This window comes from Crocodylus porosus, unplaced genomic scaffold (assembly GCF_001723895.1).
Source record: "Crocodylus porosus isolate Cpor-Errol unplaced genomic scaffold, CroPor_comp1, whole genome shotgun sequence".
NCBI classification, from domain to species: domain Eukaryota; kingdom Metazoa; phylum Chordata; order Crocodylia; family Crocodylidae; genus Crocodylus; species Crocodylus porosus.
In genome coordinates this window covers 15,035,159-15,051,064 of record NW_017728921.1, presented here as the reverse complement: position 1 = coordinate 15,051,064, position 15,906 = coordinate 15,035,159, and the positions used below count along the sequence as shown (strand labels likewise).

The window sequence follows — 15,906 nt, the reverse complement described above, 5'->3', positions numbered from 1 at the left end:
GTGAAGGACCACAGCCAGACTCCATCACCTGCAGGCAGGGAATGGACAAGTCATGCTTAGTCCCTGACAGCTCCTGGGGAGAAGCAGCCCTGCCCATCCACCCAATGGCTGGAGCCACCAGAATTGGAACACAGCACATGGTGCCAGGTGGGGTGCCATGTAGTGCCAAGTGGGCAGGGCTGCTTCTGCCCAGCATCCCCTGGGAGTTGCAGTCTGGCCCTGCAAGCCTTGGGCAACACCTGCCAGCAGAGGCCAGAGTACGGTTCACCCAGGGCCTGAGGGAGCCAGACTGCTTCTCCCAGTCACCAAAAGGGACGCTGGACAGAAGCAGTCCCACACACCCAAATGGCACCACGGGGCAGGCCCTGGGCAAACCATGCTTGAGCCCCTGCATCTGCTAGTGGGTGGTAGCTCTAGCTCTGGCCTTTGGTGCTAGGCAGACAGGCTGCTTCTGCCTAGTATCCCCTGTAGTACCAGCAGAGGCTAGAGCCAGAGCTGCTGCAGAGGTGGAGGCTTGAGTGTGGCTTGCTCTGGGCTTGGACAGTGCTGCCGCCTGTGCTGCCTACCTGCAGGTTGGATAAATTCAACTGACAGGCTGGATCCAGCCCATGGGCAGTATTTTACCCACCTCTGCTTTAAACTCTCATTTGGTTTTAAAAGCCTGGCTTTGTCCTGTTTATTAAAAAGATATGGATACTAGTGTTCACAGTTTAAAACTGAATTACTGTAAGGCCACAGTCACACAGACTTCCCAGTGCTCAGTCATTGTGTGAAGGAAGCAGAAAACGAACACAGATAAAAGTACAATACGTGGAAAAAGTAATGGAAGTCTTGATAATTGTGATCAAGCAACTTCACAGCTTTGAATAAGTGATCATTTAAACAGGAAAAAAGCAATATTTAGCAAAACAAGCTCACATTATATAAAACTGGAGATACAGTCTTAGATAATCTGCATTGCCTTCAGGGATGTTACTGCATATGAAAAATATCACCACCCCTAGGTGGTGCTCAAACTTCTAACAGTGCTTTACCACCTGGCCTGCACTTATTGACAGCTGCAGTCCTCCAATCTTATTCTTTTATGCAGCTTTAATGCAATGAACACCCTGTAAACTTTACTGTCCAAAGGAAAGCCTAGTCTTTTACCATAAAGTTAAGTTTGAGAAATCATAGTCTACAAATTAGTTCCTTTTGTTAATTTGTGTCAACCGTTATGGACATCCTTGCTGTATTCGAGACTGTAATTAGAATTGGGCAGAAAACTGTACACCTGTGGAATTGGCAGAGCATTGGCAAAAATATCGTGAAATGATCTGAGACTTGCTTAATATATAAAAGTTAGTATTCTGTATTTTTCCATAGTTATTAGACGTTTCCAGTGCGTTAGCAGAAGCCAAAGTTTGCCTTTTCAGAGCCAAATGTGTGCAGCCATAGTCTGAGCAAACACTTGTAAACTTTGTTTTTTCTACAGATTATTTTCCAAATGGTTAAAATTTCCTGATACATCACAGCCTGGTTGGAATGTTTGAGTAATTACAAAGGAAAGAAGATGGTCAGACTTGAAAGTAGTGCATTTTTTGATAAGTCATAGAACAATTGAGTAAAACAGGCTAGAATTAAACTATTTAACTCTGTCAGAAACTAACCATAGAACATCTAAAATGTAAAGAAGAATTGTTCAGAAAGTCACAGACCAGTAGTTTGTTACATTTTTTAAAATCCCTAAGCAACTTTGACTGTAGTACATGCTGTTGAAATTCAAATGCCTGTATAGCTGTCACAAAGTTTTCCTTCATTTTGTTTTTTACTTGTCCCTTCTCTAAACCTCAGACTCCCCTTCTGTTTGACAAGTGGACATCCTGGCAAATTGCTCATGAAAACTTAATGGGGACTGCTGCAGAGAACAAGTACTGTGAAACAGCAGATGAGTCAACAGTTGCTGTTCAGGGATAGCATTGGATAACTTTACATGAAGTTACTTTTGAAGGCTTAATGCCAAGAGACAACTTAAATAGAAGCAACAGTAACTCTACCTATATTTGGTACAAGTGAGGGTGTCAGTAACCTAAAAAAACAATCTACTTACTCTGATGGAAGAAATAGTCTGAAAAAAAGCTTTTCTCTAATCATGTAAGGCATTGGAAAGGGTTGGGCAGTGTCAGTAAAAGAATGAAAGGAGAATGCAGAAAGGTGCTTAGCCCTGTCAGTCTAAAATCAGAAACTATCTGGTTCAGAGATACATGAGCTTTCATAGGCAACAACCTACTTCATCAGATGCTATGAGAAGAGAGAATGGGGCAATCTGTATATATGTAAGTACTTTACAAACTGGAATTGTCAAAGTTACCAGGCCTTTACTTCAGGCCAGCAGTGTCATGCACAGGTTTTTGCTTTCCAGGCTTGTTTATTGTAACCAATCCCTGTTTGTTCACTGAATCTTTCAGGAAGTGTAGACATGGTGCTTGTGCTATTTGTCACAATAGCTGCAGAAATTTGGTTTCCAGGTCAAATCTTGGTATAGAATGAACTGGGTGCACAAAAGAAATCCACTGCTTTCAAACTGGCTGCAGCAGCTTGAAAAGCTGACAGAGATATCTACTCTGTGATATTGCTAGAAGTTGCTTTGGAAAGTACAGGCATTCCTGATCTCACTGAATTATGTTGCAGCCAGTCCATTTGCAGCCCCCATCATCCTTCAAGGGTGGTACACACAAACGGAGTTAACTAGCCTAGCTTCCTAATACACTGTCAGCTACAGGTCTGCAAAGTACAAACGTATCTGTATGTTCTCATTTGCTTAAAGATCTTTAAATGCACAAAGCTCAATGTTTCTTGTTTTGTAATAGCTTTGTAACTCAGGATTCATTAAAGTCTGGAGTTCGTGCAAGCGTTCCCATGACTGTGAAAAATCATCTGGTCCTTCTCCACAACCTCCAACAGGAGGGATGCTGGGGTACCCTGGATGTACCATCAGCTCAATTGTTACTGTTCTGCTTTGTTCATCTTGATGTGAAAATGGCTTGGCGTCAGCAGATGGGCTTTTCTTGGCAGTGAAAGCTGTTAGGACAGTATTGATGGCACTCTGAATGTTATTGATAGACATGTTCTTGCCCATGGTACTCAAACCAATGTAAATGTCAGGCCATCTGCAAGGGAAAAAATACAAAAGTTAGTGCAAATAAACAGAACTCAGGAAGGTGTCACAATGTCCCAGGATCAGGACTGAAATGTTTCATAAAACTCAGCTGTAGTATTAGACATTAAAAAATGCAGTCTTTATCTCGAATTCTCTCTTTGATTATAAACTTTGAAATAAACATTTCATCAAAACTAAAGCTCTACACTGAATGGGATAATTTCTTTGATGTATTTTATTAACAGCCACGAGTAACATTATTTAGCGCAGCAGTTTGCAGTCCTGCAGACAGTCCTGATTAAGTCAACTTCCGTACCACTGCTTTGAATTTTGAACGTATAAATGTGGTATGGTACAACTGTAGGTTAGGAACCATAGGCTACAGACCCACTTAATAATTGGGGAAGGAGGAATGAAGATAATTTGGGAACCTCTATGGTATCTCATATATCAAAATAATAGAACTTTCAGTAAAAATATATTAAAACTGAATCAATCAACAAAACGGGTGATAGTTATTACTAAGATTGATGTTACTGCTAATGGTTTTACTCCAAAAAGTGATTATGTAAAATGGAAACTTTCCCAGAAATAGAACTGCTTCCCTATAAGCATCCTTTTGATCATGTCTCTTGGCACAGAAATTTGCCATTCCTTAACCTAATAGGGAGTCAGAATTGCTTCCCCAAAGGGCAGAACAACTGGCTTTTGCTGTTGAAAAGCCAACACAGCAAAGGGAGTGAGCTAGAGCCCATTCCTTCTCATACATCTTCAGTAGAATTGCTTGCTAAGTTCCAACAGCAGGGCCAAATTCTCCCATGAAGTGTCCCTGTGTAAACCAGGGGGTGAGACAGATGTAAGTGAGGGCAGAAGTGGAACAACACTTGTGTATGACAGAGCAGGGACCTTGTTGCACAGCGTCTCTTTTCCTGCTGATGGTGTAGAAGCAGGGAAGAACCAAAGCATTTGCAGGACAGAAATAATCAATGTGTGTTTAACTGGGAGCAGATTAAATTGACAATGCAGTGTTACTTCCCCACAAACAGAATCTCTTCAGTTATCAAGTCATGTCCAGAGCAGACCTGCACTAAGGGAGCTCTGCTGTGAAGAGCCGGTCCTACTTCACAAACCTCTGGTTTGGCTTCAGCTACTCAGTCTCCATCCAATTCTCTGTAACTGTTTTCTGCTGTGTGCATTTGTTCTATAACCATTTGCCCCATTCACCCTTCTCTGGGCAGCTGAGGAAAAAAAGAGGCAGTGGAGGTAACGCAGTTTCCCACTGATGCCACCACCATGCGGTACTGTGGAGGCTGCAAGTCAGCAGTGACAAGCTAATGCTGCATTCAAGATGGTGTCCTCAGGAAGTAAACCAGTGCCTCTGGTTCTGCCTGTGCCCCTGAATCCAGAGAAGATTAAAAATGTAAGCAAAAATCTCCTCCGGAGGTAGCAAAATGCCAGCTGTCTTCTTCTGCAATGTAGTGGAAGGAGAATGGAGGAGGGCAGGGATTCTCCCTCTTGAGCTTTCCCTTTAATCTCAATTTGATGTCTATTATGAGAGAGATTTATTTTAGGATACTTTCTGGGTAAACCCCGAAGTGATTTCCCCACCTCCCTAGTCCTCTGTTTGAGGGGTAGATTGCTCCAGTACAATCTGCAAATTTCTGCTTTGCTTTGGTGATGACAAAATGCAGCTTGGAGGGAAGAGTTTTCAACAAAACTGATGTCCAAGATGCGGTAAATTAGTAAAAAAAAACCCCACAGGATACAAATTCAAACAGACTTTAAGAATGATAAAAGTTCATGTGTCTCAGTGTATGAAGATTGCCTGCAAGGGTCAAAAAGGAAACATTTCTTCTTGGAAAAACACTGCATATTTAAGTGCTTTATTAGGGTGAGGAGGATGCCCTTGTCTCTGAAGGGCCTGGTATTAATTGCCAGAGATAGGATGCTAGTCCGATTGTGTGATTAGTTCACTATCATTTGCTTTGATGTGCAAACTTATCATCTTCTTCCTCTAGTAATAATGCAGACTTGTCTTTTAACAAGTCTCTCAAGTGATAGAGCCTTTCTGGAATCCTTCAATAAGTAAAAGGATTATTTCTGTAACGTAAATCATCTACCTAAAACCTTCATATTGGTAAAGAATCCAGCATCCTGTGCTGTGCTAAATGCAAGAAACCAATGCAACTTCATTATAAAAACCCTCTAAGAAACAGACTCTGGTGCTCTAAAAGGAGCAAACTTTCAGATGAGAACTGCCACCCCTTTTCAAACAAAACTACAAACTAAAACTACTGGTGCAGTAGCCATCCTGAATCTCTTTGGAAAAACACAATCAGGAACCAGTTTGTAGGGGAGGGGAGCATCTGCCTTACCTTATTCCATGCCTTGTAAACACATTGACCGTGTTAAAGGAATCCTGTTCTACTCCCAGATAAAAATCCATCAGTGGTGGCTCTATCCAGTCACAGCTGTGAAGGCCCGGTTCTATCGGCACGCGTGTGTACTTGATGCCGTATTCTTCTAATACCTGAGCGAACACGTGTCTGACCTCTACATGAAAAATCAGAGAGAGCATCTGCCATTAGAAATATGGTGACTAGGGGACTGGTTCTCCTTTAAGTAAGTAACCTGTAGGGGTCTTTTCCTTCCCACTCAAAAATACCATCCCCTGTGGCCTCTTTTTCCCCTGAACCTGCTTTCCTCATGCGTGAGGGAGTCCCAAGAATTTCATTCTACAGCCCCTTCCATCAAGATGTGGTGTGCAGGGAACCTGATCTACTACTCCCTCAAAGTCTGTAGAAGTCACTGCCTCTCGAGAAAAAAAATCACGTGTCCGTGGCTCAGCTAAGGCCTTCTGGACCAAGGGCTAAGAGACTAATACTCAGAGCTGAGCCTCTAGGGTTGCTCAAAGCATGGTGTGTTTTTCTAGCTCACCAAGCCAGCAGATTCCATACACTGTTTTAAAAAGAAATCCCCAAACACAATAGGTCAGGGGGTTGCTGTGGTCTTGATGAAGCAAGTCCAGGCCCAGAAGCTTGGGGTCTACCACTGCCCAACTGTGTGACATTGGCCAAGCCACGTCACACCTCTGCTTCAATGACCCCATTTGTCAATTACTTCCCCACTGAGACAGGGAGGGAAAGTGCCAGGGACGTGGAAGGCAGGGGTGTTGTCAGGAGTGGTTTAGTTAAAAAACTTCACCAGACTTCCTGTGATCTTGCACAGGTTCCACTGCAGAGGTTCTTTGTGTCGGATGCAGCTCATGATGTTGTTCCTAACATACTCCATGGCCTCACTGGCACAAGCTGACCCTTGCTGCACTTTTCCATATCAGTCCCACCTATTTGCTTTAAAAAGGTGTCCACCCCACTGAGGCATGCTGAAGCTGCAGGGAGTTGATTTGTCCAGAATGCAGCACGCGCTCTCCTGCAATCTCTGCTGGCCTGGATGAAAGATGACCCCTGCCTGGCCTTATGACTCTCTGCCTTGCTGGGAGGCCCAAGGCTGGGCTCTGAATTCCACACCCTAGAAATAGCAGCTCTGTGGCCCCTTGCCAGGTGGGCCCATGTGTGTCATTCAGTGAGATACAGCTGATCCATTACTGTTGCTACGGGAAACTGGCAGGCATGGAAACCTCAGCTGCTGTCCTCCATTTCCTGCTCACTTGCAGTAACCAGCCCAGGGTGGATGAACAGGTCAGACCAAAGCGTCGGAAGTGCATGTGAGCACATGGGAGTATCTGCATGCTGAGCTCTGGCGTTAGCACTTCCAACAGATTGACACTTACTGTCTGCTGAACTCTAGCAGTAGATAACCTGCCTCCAGTCATATTGGCCATGCAAGGGTGAGAGAAAGAGGGGCATGGTGACATCTTTTTTAAACATAACTTGGTAAGCTCTTCCTATTCTAATGAAATCTGACATTAATGGTGGTGTCCAGTTAGAAGCAGGCATTATTAGGCAGGTCTGTGGTCGTTCTGTAGGAAGGGGACCACCCCCACCCTGCTTCAAGCTGCATTATTAATTTCTATTACACTGGCCTATCTGGGAAATACACAGCAGAAAATATCTTCCCACCTCCTTCTATACTTCTGCTTCATGGACCCCTGACCTCCCATGGCCTGGCTTTGACAGAGCGTGGAAGATGTGTGTGTCTGGGACAGAGGTTACAGCATCTCATCTACCCATACCCCTTTTTCACATTTACTCCTCTGTGGGCCAAATGGAGAAAATGTGTGCTGAATACCATCCCTGTGACTTGACTGTAGAAAAGCTGCTGCAGGAAGCTGCAGAATGACCTATGGCTTGAGTCTAACTGATGCAAGGGATTTAAGGCTGAAAAGGGACCATTTTGGTCATCTAATCTAAACTCCCACATAACCCACAAAATGAGGTCTCTACAGAGACACTGGAAATAGTGGAGGAATGGGATTTTCAAATACCCAAATGGAAATTAGACACACCTATAAAGATCCAGCTAAAAGCTTGAAGGGACTCCTCTACACATGACACCACTGAGCACAGTCATCCTAGATGCCCGATGCTATTAATGTGGGTGAAACAAATGCCCCATTTTTATAAAACTTTTTTAAAAAAGGAAAAAACCTACCCTCATACCACTGAGACCCCACCAGTTTCAACATGGTCAATCAGATGCCTGAACTTCCCCTGCAGCTCAGGCAGGGAAGAGCAGGGGGAGACTAACAATTCACATTGCAGCCCAAGCAAGGGTATGTCTCATTCTAGGAATCAGACACTGGAAAATGCTGAATCAACAGCCGCTGATTCTGGCACAGGAAGGATAATTTCCCGTTGGGCGGGTTGGAAACATCTGATGCTGTATTACTGGACCAAACAGCTTTGTGTAGCTTTTCATTCACAAAGCTTTGAGCTGGGGGGGGAAGGGGGTGTCTTTACTCAGAGCAGAATTATCTGTGATCTGTTGGGGCTGAGAGGAGCATGGGCACCATCCTACCTGGAAGAACATGGACATGCTGGTGTCCATCCATGTGGTGTGGTATGTGACCCGTCAGTTCACGGAACAGGTCAAGCTGTGCCATTAGCTCCTGTTTCACCTACGTGAAGGAGATGGGAGTGGGGGCAGAAAGAGAGAGCAGTCAGTACATCAGAAAGAACAGGACAGCTCTGGTAAGAGGTCTGTCTGGGAGACCCTTGTCTTGTATTGCTCATACAAGACCTAGTTCTGGGAGGTTCCCTCAACTGCCATTGAAGGCAATGCTCCTGACCCTACACTCTGTCCTACAATCAACTGAGGGTCCTCAGCTCCCATTAGCTTCCTGGGATTAGGATGGAAGTGGGTCTGGAACTATAAATGGAGACTGATATTATCAAAGATGCCTTGGGATTTGGGATATGCAGATCCACTAAAAAAGAATGGGAAATGGGCATCCAGATCCTGAAGGCAGCCCTTGTAAGGTGGGAGCAACCTCCATTTCTGTCTAAGCACCTCTTCATGTGACAGGGCCATGGTAGGGGTGCGCCGATAAAGATTTTTTTGGCCAATAGCAATGGTCAATTGTTGACCAGCCATATCAGTCAATACCAATCCGACTAACGATATGCAGCCCAGCAGCATGGAGAACAGTGTCTGGCTGGTAAATCCACTGTGGGAAAGGTCAGGGGGGGCAGATCAAGGCCCCCATGGTGAGGGAGGGAGTGGGGCTGGGTTAGGGGCTGCCCAGCCAGGGCAGGGCATGGGACAGAGCCATGGCTCATCCAGGGGGCATGGGGATGGCTCCCACCACTGCATACACCCATGGGAGAGGCATGGGGGGCTTGTGCCCCCTGGATCTGTTCACAGGGCAAGGGTGGGCTGCTCACCGCAGGCTGGGAACAAAGGCTGTGCCTGGCTCTACCCAGCAGGGGTGTGGAGGGTGAGGTTGGACCACAGCTGTGCTTGGGTCAGGCAAGTTGGGGTGGGTGGTGGCAATGGCACTGGGAGGGCTACAGCCACCCCAAAATTCACTGTAGCCACTCCTCCTAGCGCAGCCACCACCCTACCTGCCCCACCTGCCCCAAGCACAAAGCGCAGCCAGATTCACCCCCCACCCCCAGGAAGAGCCTCTGGCCCCAGCCTGCAGCGACCAGCCCACCCTCACCCTGTGCACAGATCAGGGAAGCATGTGCACCCCATGCCTCCCCCAGGGCTGCGTGCAGTGGTGGACCCCCCCCAACCCCACCATTCCCCCCAAACAAGCTGCAGTTCCATCCTGCATCCCACCCTAGCTGAGCAACACCTGCCCCTGCCTCTGCCCCACTCTCTCCCTCACCACAGGGGCCTCAATCTGCCTCCCGCACCACCCCTTCCCCCCCCACAGACTTAGTGGCTGGACAGTGCTCTCCTCACTGCTGGGCTGCATTCCTGGCCACACGTATGCTATAGCTGTAGACATGCACATGGCATTTATCAGCAACATTACTGGTCACATCAGTCAAGAAAAGCTGATTGCCAAGTATGTCAATTTTCCTTTTATTGGTGCCAATACAATATAGACAGATGTAATGGTGCACCTCTAGGCTACGGTCCTGACAGAAGTCTCCAAAACCAACTTTATCTTCAGGCTCACTCTGCAGCCTCTTCTCAAATATTGTTCCTGTAGCCTTTCCTAAACGTCATACAAGGATGTTGCTTTTGGCAGTGACCCCACCCTCCCTTTCCACATACATCATGACCAGGGCACAGCAATGGCTTAATAAATACAATCTAGTGCCTCTTGCTGAGCATAGCTGGGTACATCTTCTGTGTAGCAATTCTGTGATCCAAAATGATCACTGAGGGCTGGATTAGAGATAACAGGTTCTTTCACTTGCTACCAAAATCGTGCCTGGATCGGATGATAAGCTTGGGCACTCAGCCACCAACCCCCACTGTTTAAAATACTTTGAAGGTTCACACTGACATCTATCAGATGCAGTGTTTCTCATCAAGTAAATGAAAGCAAAGCCTAATGAATCCCAATATGGACCTCTACAGCATTTGCCTAGAATGATCTCCAGATACCTGCAGAAGTTAATTCTTACAAATCCTCCCCATCCCAAGGGAAGTGATTATAACTTATCAACTATGGGGAAACTGAGACAAGGAGAGGGGAAATGATTTGCCCAAGGTCATGCAGGACGCCAGTGGCAGAACTAGGGATACAGCTCAGAATGCCTGCCACTGGTGATGCACTGATACGTTGGTCCATATCGTATCAGCACCAATAAAAGGAAAACTGACTTTATCAGTAATAGGTTTTTTGCGGCCGATAATGTTGCCAATAAATGCCACGTGAACGCACACAGCCACAGCATGTGCAGGGCCAGGAATGCAGCCGAGCAGTTGGAGACCAGCATCCATCTGGAAAGTCTGTTGAGGAGAAAGGGCAGGAGGAGGGAAGGGGCATGGGAGGGGGCAAATCAAGGCCCCTGCACTGGAGCTGCACTGAGCTCTTCCTGGTGGGGGGCTGGGCCAGGGCTGCGCTCAGGGAGGGCGATAGCAGCATTGGGGGGGGGGAACAACAGTCACCCCAAAAATCTGCCATAGCCTCCCCTGACCCTGCCAGTACTGCTGCTGTCCACCCCGAGCACAGCCATGGCCCAACTCCCTGACCTGGAAAAGCCCTGCATCACCTGACCCCAGACTGCAGCAGCACCCCACCCACACAGATCTAGGGAGCACACAGCCCCCGTGCCTCCCCCAGGGGTGCGTGCAACAGTGGGACTCGCACCCCCATGCCCCAGCCCCCCAAGTGAGCCGCTTACAGCCCAGTTCCATGCCCCGCCTCACCCTGGCTGTGCAGGGCCTGCTCCTACCCCAGCCCCACTCCCTCCCTCACCACAGGGGCATCAATCTGCCCCCCAATGCCACTGTCCTCCCCTCTGCCCTGCACACAGATCCAAGGGGCACACACTCCTATGCTTCCCCTGGGACTGTGAGCAGCGGCGGGATCTGACTCCCTTCTCCCTGTGCCCCCTGGATGAGCCACCTGTGGCTCTGTCCCACACCCCACCCCACCCTGGCTGGGCAGTGCCTGCCCCTACCCCAGCCCCAATCCCTCCCTCACCATGATGGACTTGATCTGTGCCCCCCACACCCCTTCCCTCCCCCTGCCCATTCCTCCCCAACAGACTTACCAGCTGGACACTGCTCTCCAAGCTGCTGGGCTTGTATGTCGACAATTGGATCAGTATCAGTCAATATGCCTTGTTAATAGTCAGCCAGTGATATTGGCCCAAAAAATCTTTATCAGCGCACCTCTACCTGCCACGTTTCTGCTCAACTACAAGCCATTAGTCCACAATATGGACTTTGTTTGGCTTGAGGCTCAGCCTGACCTGAGACCTGGAATAAATTATTGTGTGTGACATGAACGAAAAGGCAAAAAACAATTCCAGGGAGTGTGATGCCCAAGAAAATGGTGGGTAGCTCCAATTCCTTTTTCTCTTACCTCCGACATCTTCAGGAGGCCTTTTGCTAGAGCCATCCGGAACCCCATCTTTCCGTGGAAGAACCCGTCCTCGTTGAGCAGAGAGGAGTTCTTCTTGAGCACTTCACAGACTGGGGAGCCCTCAGAGAGGTTGGCATGCAGGCCAATTGGGATGTTATGCCTACAATGTGAAAAACATGCCAGGTGAGCTTTGCCTGCTCTGCAGCCAGTGAGGCACCACTGAAGGTGCTGAACTGATTGATGGAGAGGGGCTTCATTCTTTCCATCCATTGTCACTGCTCCCCTAGAAAGACACTAAACAAAGTAGCTGACTTCCTAGGGGGAACAATCCTGTGCTGAGGTGCTTTGCATCTCACACACCTGGGATCCCATGAAACAGAAGAGCAGGAACAAGAGCCATAAAGCACCTCAGTCAAAGTCAGCACTGCTGTAACTCTACCAGCTCTATTTGCCCAGACAACAGCCAGGCTTCCAGAGTGGGTGGTTCCCATGTTAAGGATGAGTTTTTGAGGTATTTCAGTTTTGCCTGACAGCTTATGTTTAAGCTGCCCTTAGGCAGCATCCAATTCTAGGCCGTGCATGCCACATGCAGCTGTTACAGTAACAGCACAAGCTACAGCGGCGTAGTAAATAACGGCAGATTTAAGAGTGATGCAGTTCAACAGGCTGGCCTGGGAACTGCAGCCAGGTGCTCAGCTCCTCTGTTGATGTACAGGAAGGACGGGTGACTGGTCAGCAAAGATGGAGCTGTACATATTAGCACATCCCTGTATTACAGAAGCGAGTTACAGCAGTAAGTGTTGGCAGAACATAAGTGCAAAGCCTGGAGTTAAGCACCCCAAAGGTCTGACTCAGCAACTGTGGATTAAAAAAAAATCCAACAAGAGCCAGTGGATCAAACTCCTCTTAAAGCTTTTTATGGAGATACTTCATATTAACCACTGCATTTCCTTGCTCGGTGTTTGTTACGGCTTCCCTGACAATGCACAATGGGAATTGCAGGTGCTGACAACCCTGGTTACTTTCTTTATGCCTAAGGAGTTGGCTGAAAGGCTGCCTTGATGTTTCTTCCAAACAGATTCCTGAATGGAGGTTCCCCTTGGCTTCTGGCAGGCACAGGATGGGTGAGGGGAAATGAAGGACGAATGCAGTGCCTCTCCCAGTGCTACTGTCACAAGGTTGTCTTCAATCAGGGCACAAGCCCTCTCACGGTTGCCTCTAACCTCAAGCTGCCTGATGGACAGCAGCTTAAAGCTAACTGTGTCAGCCGCAACGTGGAAAAGTCACATTAAATGGGAATGGCATCCCTTTGTCAGAGGACATTATGCAGCAAGGAGGCCTGCATAGGCAAGCATATTTAATGGCCACCAGTGCCCCAGCTCTAGGCTCCCTGGTGCTTCCTGCCAAGAGCTGGCCAGGATTTTTTCCATTGTTGGAAAATGCTGAAATCAAAGGAAGTTCACAGACACACAGCAGCTCTGATGAAAGAGTTGTTGAGAAATGGTTTTTCTGGGCTTGGGGGGAATGCTTGTTCACTCTCTCTCCTTCCCTTTTGTTGAGGCTGTTTGACTTTGTGATCCAACAGGTACATAATTTATACAGAGAAAGAGAGAGAAATTCAGGAGCCCTGTGGTGACAGCTCTTGCCTGGACCATGGGAGACCCAGCTTCAAGTCTTTGAGACAGTAAATATAAATTAGACAGAGTGGGACAGTCCCAAGAGGAGAGCTGCAGAGAAACCCACTGGGAAACCCAGTAGCCTGGTAGGCAGAGCACTGGCCTGTGGAAGAATGGCAGACCCAGGACTAGACCCTGGGGTTTGCAAGTGCCCTACCCCCAGGGCTATTCTAGGGAAGCTGCCTTTCTCATGCCAATACGGAACAGAGAGCTCAAAAAAATGTATGGGCCAGTTCTGAGCCTGTAAGTTATTTTGCTAGTGTGGACACAGCACTGGATGCTGTAATGTAGACAGCCTTCTGGCTCCAGCAGCTGTTACAGCCACCTGCTCTGAACAAGCTTTACTGATCTGGTGCTAAAAATAGCCCCTGGAATAGGCAGCTTCTACAACAGGAAACAGCACAGCTAACCCCAGTGCAGCTGAATCAGCATAGGAGCTGTACGCAGACATTCACTGGGGCAGGGAAGGCAACAGGGTTTGATTTCCAAACCTCCCAACCCCTGCACTCCTCCCACCTGGAATATTAATAGTGGCAATTTGGTAAGGTTTGCCAAATGGGCATTTCCTAGTTGTGAAGAAAGGGATGTCAAAGCCTGCAGAACAGCCTGAGGAGGGGAGTGGGGAACGCTGGGGTCAGTCCATGCATCTTGGGCCTCCTGGGGCACATCTACATGATATGTTTACTATGGAGCTGCCTAATTAACTCCACAGTAAAGTCTCCACATTTGTACATGGTGGTCCTATTAGGCTGCAGTAAGCTAATAAATGCCGCCATATATTAGCACTTGTAAATACAAGTACTATCCTACAACAGTGTTATTTGCTGCACAGCAATGCACATGTAGACACTGTCAGGGCTGGCTGGGGCACAAGGGTGCTTCATTGCAGGGGCTGCCTGCTGGTTAGCCCTGCACTGAAGCACCCTCCTGCCCCAGCCAACCCCTCCACAGCATGGGTTGGAGCAGCCCTAGGCTGGTGGGCTGACCCCCCGGATTCCCTGCAAACCAGGGCTGCTCCAGTCCAGCTCAACATACTGTGGTCTTAGGCACTTGTATAAATGCAGCACCTGGGAGCAATGAACTCCAGCACAATATGTACTGAAGTGGATTGCTTTGCATTAACTGCATGTGTAGATGTGCCCACTGAGTAAAGCCTCTCACGCCCCTCCCCCACGCTACTCCTTGGCTTCTGACAGCTTTGCCTTGCCTCCAAGGCAGAAATGATAGTGCCACTAATTCCCACCATGAAAGCTGTACCTTTCATTTCTTTTGCACCATGCAAGGCAGGGACTGCTGAGGCTCCCAATCAGCAGCCACTTACAGAAGAAAGAAATGTCCTAGATTCAGTTGCATTGATCACTCTGTGAAATGCAATTCATCACTTAGGTTCATAGGAAAGCAGGATTGGAAGGGACCTCCCGAAGTCATCTAGTCCAGCCCCCTCATCATCCCTGAGTAACCCATCCCAGCCAAGCATCAGTCTAACCTGCTCTTAAACATTTCCAGGCATGGAGATTCCAATTTGTCTAGGTAGCCTATTCCAGCATTTGTAGTCAGAAAGTTCCTCCTAATCTCCAAACTAAATTGCTCTGTTATAGCTTGAGGCCATTTCTCCCAGTCCTTTCCCCTATGACCACAGAGAACAGTCCATCTCCATCCCCTCTATAATTGTCCTTCAGGTCTTTGAAGACTGTTATTAAATCCCCCCTCAGTTTTATCTTCTCCAGACTACTGGTAAATAATCCTAGCTCTTCAGCCTTTCCTCATAAGTCATGCTTCCCAGGCTTCTAATAAGTTGATGCTGCTCTCTGCTGGAGCTTTTCCAATCTGTCCACATCTTTCTTAAACTGTGCAGCTCAAAACTGGACACTGTATTCCTTGGCCCATTTTGTGATTATGAATTTCTGGACATTTGCTAAATGTAGCAAAACAGCTCAGGAAAAAATGGTTTAATTTTGTTTGGTTTTTTCAAACTCTAATCTCTGGCCTTTGGCTTTAGTTATTTTACTGCAATCAAGCTGGGTTCAATTTACTTGCTCAATACATCTTACGGGTTTTTTCACCAAAGGAACCTGAACAATTTGAGCATGTCTCAATTCTAGACCCAGTGGTTCTTCTCTTATAATGCAAGGTTTGCCTAACTGTCCAGTGCTGATATCAAGGTGTTTTACTAAGCATTTTACATACTCCCAATTTCTCAGGTAAACAGGATTGTCAGTATTAGTTCAAGGACGCTCTAAATTTCTGGAGTGCTTGAACCAAGCAAGATTTGTTCTGCAAAGACTCAAAGGGAGCTGATTTTTACTGAGTCACTCGGCAGCTCTGACTATAAGCTGATGGCATTGCTTGCACCATGGCTGCTAATGTTTGACAGGAAATGATTCAGATATCAGCAGGAATTGGTAGATGGAAATATTTGATTGTGAACCCACTTTCCTGTATGTTATTTGGTGGGGAGCAGAGGAAGAACAGCTGAGGCCTTGCTTCCTGCTTCATTGGGACACTGAATGAGTGTTGTGTGGTGCCCCAAACAGTATTATGGAAGCTGTTTCAAGGAGAACACAAACCACTGAAGTACATTCCCAGACAGGTGTTGGGCACCATGAAGTCTGAAAACTGCATGGTTGTAACATTAGCCC

General features: G+C 47.2%; 1 protein-coding gene across 2 annotated transcripts in view; it reads right to left on the bottom strand.

Annotated features, from left to right (window-relative positions):
• Nucleotides 1-663: 663 nt before the first annotated feature.
• Nucleotides 664-15,906, bottom strand: part of YDJC (YdjC homolog (bacterial)) — a 27,108-nt gene continuing 11,865 nt past the window's right edge. For both annotated transcript variants that reach the window (XM_019539067.1, XM_019539068.1), the window contains exons 3-6: nucleotides 11,592-11,751; nucleotides 8,117-8,216; nucleotides 5,515-5,692; nucleotides 664-3,149 (exon numbers count right to left, since the gene is read on the bottom strand). In XM_019539067.1, coding sequence (XP_019394612.1) covers nucleotides 2,801-3,149; nucleotides 5,515-5,692; nucleotides 8,117-8,216; nucleotides 11,592-11,751 — 787 coding nt within the window. In that variant the 3' untranslated portion in view covers nucleotides 664-2,800. The remainder of the gene's footprint in view (nucleotides 3,150-5,514; nucleotides 5,693-8,116; nucleotides 8,217-11,591; nucleotides 11,752-15,906) is intronic.